At 50.7% G+C, this 9,792-nt stretch overlaps 1 protein-coding gene across 13 annotated transcripts in view; it reads left to right on the plus strand.

Moving 5' to 3' along the window:
- The window catches only part of EHMT1 (euchromatic histone lysine methyltransferase 1), a 127,109-nt gene extending 121,856 nt beyond the window's left edge, over positions 1–5,253 (plus strand). For 12 of the 13 annotated variants that reach the window (XM_027687555.1, XM_027687561.1, XM_027687560.1 and 9 more), the window contains 3 exons: positions 134–212; positions 2,362–2,537; positions 3,580–3,819. In XM_027687555.1, coding sequence (XP_027543356.1) covers positions 134–212; positions 2,362–2,537; positions 3,580–3,763 — 439 coding nt within the window. In that variant the 3' untranslated portion in view covers positions 3,764–3,819. Of the gene's footprint in view, positions 1–133; positions 213–2,361; positions 2,538–3,579 lie in introns of all 13 variants that reach the window. The other variant, XM_027687552.1, reaches the window with a different exon arrangement.
- Positions 5,254–9,792: the final 4,539 nt, after the last annotated feature.

Consider the following 9,792-nt stretch of genomic DNA (forward strand, 5'->3'; position numbering starts at 1 on the left):
TGCCATGGTCTGGGTGACAAGGTGGGGTTGGGTCACAGGTTGGACTCGATGACCTCAGAGGTCTTTTCCAACCTGGTTGATTGTGTGATTCTGTGATTCTGTGGTCTCATTTCTGTCCCTGCTCTGTCTGCAGGTACGTGGGGGAGCTGATCTCCGACTCCGAGGCAGACGTCCGTGAGGAGGACTCCTACCTCTTCGACCTTGACAACAAGGTACTGTGTCTGAAGGTGTCCAGTCCCAAGGTCTTGCCTCTCCAAAAGAGCAAGAGAATGTTTCCCTCCATCTTGTTGTACAGCATGTTCTGAAAGTCTGCAGAGAGCAGCTCAAAACAGTAAACAGGCAAAATATAATTGCGGTAAGACTTGGAACAGTAGTTGAGGTCAGACTTAGGACTGGGTAAAGTGGCAGCAGAGCCCAGCAACACTGGCCACAGTGGCACGTGCTGCCCACACCACTTTTGATGCAAGATGCTCTTCTGCCAAGCCCCTTTGAGCAGCCTGAGGTTGGTTGTTGAGTTTTTGGTACCCTTGTGTGTATTTTCAGGCTGGCACCTGTGTTGGTTGCCAGCTCTGTGAGCTCTTCATTAAATGATGTGCTGAAAGACTGAAAAAAACCCCAATAAACCCTCTTCACTCATGAAGGGATCCATCAGATACTTTGGCAGGGGCTTGAAGCTCATCCTGCTGCTCTTTCTCCCTCACTGGTCTGCTCTTGGAACAGAAGTATTGCTTTCAAAAGTACAATCTAAAACTTCAGATTTCCCTTGGGAAAGAAGAAGAGGAGAAGGGTGAGCTGAGGTCTCAGAGGAACGGGGTGGCTTCCAAGGAAGTCTGTAAAACACTGAGTCTTGTTTCTGTCACCAGCTTGTGGCAGAGGAGCTTTGCTTTATTTTTTTGCCCTTTTTTTTTTAAAGTGACACACATTCAACAGCTGAAAAGAGATAAATAAAGAGTCTGGTGGTTGGTCTGCAAACAGTGGGGTCAAACTGTAATTAAGAAGTTGAAAAGCAGCAGGGACTTCAACCTGGTTTGTGCATTTATGAGCCCACCTGGGCCTTGCCTTGCCAGGATTAGCCCTGGCTCTCTGCCTTGAGGGAGAACCTGTGTTGGCTCTTGGGAAGCCTTCAGGGAAGCCAGGAGGGAGACCAAGGTGGAGCATCTGTAGAAAACCAGGCACCAAGTCATAGAGGGATGGTTAAAAACCACCCACTGGGCCGGGCAGAGGAGGTCAGGGCAGAGCCAGCAGGTCCTGTGGCCTCTGGACTGATGGGGGATTACTGAGGGTGTGAATCCCAACCCTGGAAGGGCCTTGGGGTCCTGGGATTTGAAGGAATGGCCTGACTGGACTTGTGCTGTCGTGAAAGGCTGGTTGGGTGGTCATTTCTGTTGTCCCTGTTCCTTGAGCTGTCACTCACAGCCACGTGCAAGGTGATCATTCCCTGTTCCAGGTGCTGCAGTCACATCCCTGGATGTGGCAGTGGGTGATGTCCTCACCCCCCGTGGCATTTCCATGGATGAAGCTGAGGGAGTGCTGGGAATTATTTATTGATGCATTTGGAGCTGGTGGCACTGTGTGTGATACAGGCCCGTGGGGGGTGATGTCCCCCCCGTTGCTGGGATGGGCTCCTGGTGGTGTGACCTGGCACAGCTCAGCCCTCAACGAGCCCGAGGTGCCTTCCCAAAAGGGACTTTGAGCACCACTAATGGATCCTTTTGCTTTTGGCCTCTTTGCAACTGAAATTACCTTCTGTAATTAAAGTCTCTGCTTTGCACAGTCATTCTCTGCTGGAATTAAAAAAAAAGCCCTGAGGGGGGTTCTTTTATTTTCAAGGAAAACAAAGTATTACTGCTCTCCAGGCTCGCTGGAAAGGGAATTTCTGTGTTCTCACTTTCACTCTTATCTGCAAAAACCTGTGTTTTCTTGAGGCTCTGGCTTTGTGTTTCCTGGCTGTCATGTTCAGTTAGAGGACAGAACAGATGCCTGTTCCTCTATCCAGTGGCTGGTGACAGAGTGTCTGCATTGAGCATCAATCCCACTGTGCCAAACTGGTGCTTGGGCAGGGCAGGGCTGGGAGAACTGGTGTGCCAGGCAGTGTCACGGGCATTGTGACGGGTCTTTGAGCTTGTGGGGGTAGTGCTCTGCAGAAAATTGTGTTTTCAGGGTACTGTTGCATATAAAAGTGTGTGTGTGTGCGTTTTCAGTCCCTTTAAACCCACACTGAGTGTCCTGCTGTGGTTGTTCTTCTTGAAGTCCTCCAGGGGAACGACCCAGTAGTTTGATTTTTTGTTTTCATTTATCAAACATCAGCGACAATCCCAAATTTCACCTCCTCTAATGCAAGGTGCCCCGTTTCCTCTGCAGGATGGAGAGGTGTACTGCATAGATGCCCGTTTCTATGGCAACATCAGCCGCTTCATCAACCACCTCTGCGAGCCCAACCTCATCCCGGTGCGGGTGTTCATGTCCCACCAGGACCTTCGCTTCCCCAGGATCGCCTTCTTCAGCACCAGGCACATAGAGGCTGGAGAGGAGATTGGGTAGGTGCTGCCAGGGCCTACCTGCCCCCCTGGGGAAGGGCTCTGCTGCCCCTGAGCTGGTTCACCCCATCCCGTTCCTCCAGCACCCTCAGGGATCCCGCAGGTGGATCCATCCCCTGGAGCTTTGCACAGCCCCCGGCTCAACATGACTTGGATGTGTCCACTTGTAGCCCTGAGACCCCTCCACATGTGCTGGGCTGATCCCACAACGTGGGCAGCAGGGGAGGGGGGGATTCCAGGGATCCCAACTGCAGAGCTGCCTCCAGCTCTGGGGTCCAGCATCAGGAGGACGTGGAGCTGCTGGAGCAGGTCCAGAGGAGGCCATGGAAATGCTCTGAGGGCTGGAGCCCCTCTGCTCTGGAGCCAGGCTGGGAGAGCTGGGGGTGCTCACCTGGAGAAGAGAAGGATCCAGGGAGACCTGAGAGCCCCTTCTGGTGCCTACAGGGGCTCCAGGAGAGCTGGAGAGGGACTTGGGACAAGGGATGGAGGGACTGGACAAGGAGGAATGGCTTCCCACTGCCAGAGGGCAGGGTTAGATTAGAGTAGGTAGTAGATGAGGGTGGTGAGACCCTGGCATAGGTTGCCCAGAACTAGCAACACTTCTTGGTTTGCTGGAGTTATTGCCATGGAGATGCAACTCCAGTGGAAGGTGTCTGTGCCCTTTGCAAGGGAGTTGGAACAAGGTGAGCTTTAAGGTCCCTTCCCACTCAAACCGTGCTGCAAAAGAGAGAGAGAGAGATAGAGAGAGAAATCCCTCCCTGAGAGGGTGGTGAGGCCCTGGCACAGGTTGCCCAGAGAAGCTGTGGCTGCCCCTGGATCCCTGGAAGTGTCCCAGGCCAAGTTGTACGGGGCTTGGAGCAACCTGGGCTAGTGGAAGGTGGGGTGGAATGAGATAGAAGGGGGTGGAATGAGATGACCTTTAAGGTCCCTTCCAGCCCAGACCGGTCTGTGATCCTCGGATTGTGCCGTGCTGATCTCGGCCCCTTTTTGCTCCTCCTGCTGCTGTGCACTGACCCCATCTCCGTGTCTCTCTCTCTTGCAGCTTTGACTACGGGGACAGGTTCTGGGACATCAAAGGCAAATTCTTCAGCTGTCAGTGCGGTTCACCCAAGTGCAAACACTCGAGCTCAGCGCTGGCCCAGCGGCAGGCGAGCACCTCGGCCCAGGACACGCAGGAGAACGGGCTCCCCGACACCAGCTCTGCCACGGCAGCCGGCCCCTTTTGAGGCTCTGCTTCCCCAGAGACTGACTGCTTTTAACCCTGTTAGATTCACATACTGTCCGAATTTCCATTTAAAAGAAGGGGGAAAAAAAAATTAAAAAAAAAAGGAAAAAAAAAAAGAAAACGAAAGAAACAAACAAAAAAAAAAAGAAAGAAAGGAAAAAAAAAAGGAAAAAAAAAAGAAACCAAACCTGCTCAAGGAAAGCCAAGGGTTCCAGACGCTTTTAGGGCTGTGCCACCGACTGTTACTTGAGGAATAAGGAAAAGCAAATCCCGCCTCCGTGATGTTGTTCTCCCCTCCCTGGTCCTGGGAAGCTGCTGGTTTTCACAGTGGTGTGTGGAGGGGTGGCTGGGGCAGCTCATCCCACAGGAGCTGCCCTGGCCCCCGTGTGTGACCGTGCAGAGTGTTGTCAGAGCCAAGGAGAGCCGCCCATCCTCTGACTCCTTGGTGGATCCTCACCCCGAGTCACCTCCGGCTCACGTGTCACGCGCTTGGAACACTTGATGGGACTCTGTTTCTGGGAGCGGGAGGTGCTGGCTCTGGGTTTGCTGGGCACAGCCCCGGGGCAGGTTCTGCTGGTTGGTTTTTGTTGGTTTGGTTGGTTTTTTGGTTGGTTGTTTTTTTTTTTTTAATTCTAATTAACAATCCCCCCCCACACACACACACACACACCCTCCCCCCATCTCGCAGGACGTTGTGGTGGGGCCTTTGCCGAGGAGCGACGGGGCCTTTCTAACAAATTCCCTCCTTCCTTCCCAAATCCCGCGGCTTTTCTCTCGTCTGATGGGAAGAAAGCCACGCTCATTCCAACCCCTGGCTCTCTGCAGAGCCCACCCTGCTTCCTCCTGGGCCTTCTCCGTTACAAACCAGCTCTGCCCACGACCCTTGGCTGTGTTCCTGTCTCAGTGTTGGGTTCCTCCATGAAGGATTTCCACCCTGTCCCATTAATGGTTTTTAGAGAGAGAGAGAAGGTTGAAGAGGATTTTACAAGACACTACTAATTCCTTAAGGAAACGCAGTTTTTTTCCTTTTTTTAAAAGATAAATATGGATGATATATATATTCTAGAGAACCTTGACTGGCTGGGGTGAAGAGCAGACGGGACATGTCACAGTGAGAAGATCCCAGATGCCACCAGCTCGTCTGTTCCCATCACTTTGCCCAACCCTGGGCACCTTCAATTGATTTTTAAGTCACACGCTCTGAAGTTTCAACGGACTGTTTTATTTTTTACCATTATTGGAACATTGGGGACAAGCATTAAAAGACTAAAGTGAATTAAAAAATAATAATAATAATAATGATTAAAAAAAAATAAAAACTCCACAAAAAAAAGAAAAAAAACACCAAAAAAACCAAAATGACAACAAAAAGAAACCACAAAACAAAACGGTGCTGATTCTGGTGTGATTTTTGCTCACCACGTGAATATAAACTTATCAATTGTATAAAAAGAACAAAGTGATTTTAGTATAAAAATGCAGGAAAAAAAACAAAACTTTTTTTAAATTGTTAGTATTGTAGTGTGAATAAATTTGCCATCACCTTTTGTGTGGTGGCTGGGCAGGTCATTATCTTAATTTTTTTTTTTTTTGCATATATCTTTAAATACTGTAATTAGTGCAGTAACAAGTTTTTTTTTTTGTTCATCTCTTCTAGAACATTCATAATGCCATCATGTTTATTATTATTATTTTTTTTCTGTTCATGTTTTTGACAGTTTTAAAGGAGCAGCCTTTTGGCTCTGATCATTTTCTTGTTCTGTTTTCAATGAAATCAATAAAAAAAGAAAAAAAAAAGGGTTTAAAAGGGGTTTTGGTTTTTTTTTTTTTTTTGGTCTCCTGGGGGGATGGACCAGGGTGGGGGGTGGCACCTCCATGAGCTTGAAAATGAAGAAAGCACAGGAAAAAAACCACCCTTCCTGCAAAGAAAAGCAGCCTGATTGTGTTTGCTTCTTATTCTGGGGGATTTTGAGGCAGGTTTTTCAATTTACAAAATTAAAAAAAAAAAAATAATTTTTTTTTAAATTTATAATCCTTTGGTTTTAAAGTTTGGGAGCCTGGATTCCAATTGCTGGGTGGGTAGTGCTGTGCTGAGCTTGGCACAGGTTTTGGGGGACCCAAGATGCCTCTTCATCCCCCTGCCAGGGGGAAATTAAATAAAATTAAATCAAAAATACCAAGGAAAGGGGTGAGGGGGAGAATTTACCTATGAACAAACCCTGGGGATGTTTCCCATCACAGGAAGAGGAGATGGGGATGGAGCACAAGACTCTGCTGGGTTTGGGGGTGCTGTGGGTGCAGGTCCTGGTTGGAAAGGTTATAAATTCCATATACTGGAAGTGATATAACTTCCCTAAATTTTTAATTAACGGCAGCCAGTGGCTGGGTTTCTTTTCACAGACTTGTCAGTTTGATCTTTAAACCACCAAAGCTTCGAGTTTCTCTGGACTGGCTCTGATGAGCTTCAACAAACAAAGCCTGAGGGAGATGAAGATTGGACATCTCAAATTTATGGTCTTTCAGCGACGTGTCGGAGTCACCAGAAGATACAGAGAGGATTAACAGAGACATGAGATGGAGACTCTCTAAGGGAGAATGATAAGAGAACCAAAGAATGAGGACCAAATTAACCAGTAAATGATACAACACCAATTAATTAAGAGAATCGTGTAACTTGGAGCCAATGAACATTTGAATTTCTTTGTTTGCGTAAATGTGTAAATACCTGAAAAGTCCTGAGAGGGGCACGTGGCTGGAATGGTTCTTTGGCCAGAATAAAGCAATGCCTGGCTCACCAACACTTCAAAGGTGGGTTTGGAGGGTTTAATTTCTGTTTGGTGTCACCATGGGTGTCCCCCCAGGGGTGCCGGCTGTGGGTGGGGCTGCCGTGACTAAGCAGAGCCAGTGTGTGCCCTCCCCATCACCCAGCACCAGGAACACCAGCCCCTCTGAGTCACTGCCAGTCAATAGCTCATAAAAATATTCATAAAGGAGAGGAAAAGCCCGGCCTGATGCCAGCAAGGACGGGGGAGAGCAGGGAGGGCTCTGCCTCACCCACTCCCCCACCTCTCCCCTGCCTGGCAGAGCCCCAGGGGTGCCCTCATCCTCCTCACTCACAACTCAGGCAGCTCGAGGTGGTCAATAAATCGTGGGGTCCGTAGGTCGGGTTTGTTTGATGAGAAATGATGGATTTTTGCCTCTGGAATGGTGAAGGTTTCCGTTCAGAACACCCAGAGCTGCCGGGGACACCGGGACCCTCGGGGGCACCCACGTGCCCTGACTACAGGCTAATTACAATAACACAGTTCAGTGTTGTGTCATTAAACATTGTAAGGAGAATAAAGGGCTTTAATTGAAGGGGAGAAGTGGAAAACCCCCCCAGAGAAATCTGCTCTCTGGGTGTAACTTTCCCGAAATCAGTTGTTCCCCTGGGTGTTTTGGGTGGCACGTGGGGACGCCTGACAGGGGTCCTGGGTGTCAAACACAGTCCCAGGTAACCCCCAGCACTTTTGGGTGATGCCTTTGCTTTTCAGTGCAAATAACTGCAAATTGAATATCCACAATTAATGCCCCAGCACATTTTCCCAGGGAAGGGTGAGCTGGATCTCTTTTAACAGGCATTTCTGCAGTGCTGGGGGGCTCCAGCTCAGTGGCTGCTCCAGGGGAGAGGGGGCTAAAGGGCCAGTGCTGCCTCCTGCTCCCCTCTGATGTGGGGTCAGGGGAGGTGGGCAAAACCACTCCAGCCACTCTGCTGACCCCGTTTGACTGGTGGCCGTGGGTTGTTGAGCCACTTCATCCTAAAGCTGCACCAATTTTAATGGGAATATTTTACCCTGAGGCCGAGCTGCTCCTTCCCTGCCTGAGGGCTCCTTACCAAGGAGGGCACAGCCCGGCTGCCCCAGGTGGCTGCAGCCCTGACTTTGCTTTTGTTTGAGAGAGAGATTTCTCTCCCTTTAGTGCAGTGACAGCATTACAGCTCCAGGCTTTGTTCTGGAGCAGCCAGGACTCGTTTGCTCGTGGCAGTGACCAGCACGGGGGAATTGCCTCTCCTTTTCTCCCCTTGGCACTGCTGAAGATGCAGAGAGACTTTCAGTCCTTCACTGGCCTTTTCCCAGGGATTTTGGCACGCTTTGGGATGTCTCCATGGTCAGCCAGACATCCTGGAGAGCGGGACTGCAGCTGGATGCTGGAGGTGGGTGCTGAGCTCAGGTGGGGTGTGGGGCTGGGGGTACCTCCCACAGCATCCCACCCTCACCCACACGGCTGGGAGGGGGGCACCAGGGCAAACCCCCTGGTTTCAGAGGGCTAGAGGAGATGCCACTCTCCTGTCAGACATGGAACATCCCTGCTCCCCTTCTTTTTTCCCACCGGATGCTCCCAGTGAAAGCCAGGCCAAGGTGGGGTGGCACAGTGTGTCTGTGAGCTGTGGGACAGGGGGTGATGGCCCTTTTTGGGGTGCTGACCCCACCCCACAGCTCTGGGTGCATGGAGGGATGGGGTAATTCACTCCAGGGGGGCAACCAGTAATTTGGGGGGCATTGTTGGGGCTCCTTCAGGCCCAGCTCCCCACACTCCCTGCTCCTGGACCCCACTAGAGCATCACCCAGGGACTTGTCACCTGCCCCAAGAGGGTCACCTGCTCCAGGGCCAGTGGATGGGACATGGATGGGTCAGATCCAGCTGGGATCACAGGGCACTTCCCCCTGCAAACCCTCTGCACACTGAGAAGGCCATGGAGCTGAGGAGCTTGTGCTGGCTCAGCTCTCTGGGGGCTGCTGGACATGGGGGCGTTAGAAAAGCACCCAAAGGCAGCTTAGAAAGGCACTGAAAAGGCAGCACCCATCGCCCTGAGCTGACCTGGACCAGCAAAGCCACTCAATTATCCTGAAGTACTGGAGCTTATCTGGCTTCTCTTTATAGACTCCATCTCTCCCTTTGTCCCTCAGCACTGACCTCCCTCCCCAAGGAAATGGAGTGAGGGTGATGGTTATCCTGCAGCCCAGGTAAGAGTTATCAAATCTCTATAAATGTGGAATTTCAGCCCATGTCTCATTCCTGAGCCTTCGCCAGAGCTGGAAGAAATATTAGTTTATCTCTCCTCTAGCACAGAATATTCCCTGGCTGCCGAAGGAGCTTCCTTATCACCCTTTTAATTTCCTTTTCAGCGCTATGGGCAGGATGAAAAGCCACTGCTATCACTGGGAAAGGCCTCCATGTCCTGGCTATGAGACTCAAACCAGGCTGAGGTTTAAGTTTAAAGGCTGCAGATGGGATGGGAGTGATGAGGCAGGAGAGGGGAGAGGTGCTGATACCAGGGGAGGTCGGGGTCAGCCCTGTTGCCCCCTCCCCAGGTATTATTTCTGGTGCCAGAAAAAGCAAATACTGCTGCCTGTGAGCCTGTGAGCAGAGGTGTGTTTCCACTGGGAGGGGGAGGTTGGACAAGCTCAGCTCCAGAGTTTTCCTGCTCGACTCTGCCTTTGAAATTCTGTTTAACCAACGTGAGAGTCATCAAAAAGGACTCAGCACCTCATGACTGCCCTGAGCACCTGCTGGGGGTCCCACATTGTTGGTGACACTGGACAGAAGACAGAGGAGAGGATTAAGTTCCTCATTCCATGAAGTTCCCCGGCTGACCTGGTGGGAGCAGGGCATGGGCACAGGGAGCCAAGGCTTTGTTTAAATCCTTGGAGCTCTGCTATCTAACAAGAATGACAAGGGATTACATTAGGGAAAGGCCTGGCTGTTTAAGAGGGATCCATTTGCCAACTTTCCTGGCTGCAGAGGCCTTTAATCCTTGGCAGGAATAGGCAGTGTTGGACACAGGGATCCCATGAGCCCTGTTCCCCACTGAGGGGGTTTTCAAAGGCCATAAAACACCTCCAAGCCCGGGCAGAGCCAAGTGCCTTTAGGTTGAGCTCATTTTAAGGAGGTGGCTGGGAAGCAGGGCTGGGAGCTCTGGGGGGATCAGAGATCACAGAATCACAGAATCACAGAATCAACTGGGTTGGAAAAGACCTCTGAGGTCATCGA

Source organism: Neopelma chrysocephalum, unplaced genomic scaffold (genome assembly GCF_003984885.1).
Source record: "Neopelma chrysocephalum unplaced genomic scaffold, ASM398488v2 Primary Assembly neopelma1_74, whole genome shotgun sequence".
Classification (NCBI taxonomy): domain Eukaryota; kingdom Metazoa; phylum Chordata; class Aves; order Passeriformes; family Pipridae; genus Neopelma; species Neopelma chrysocephalum.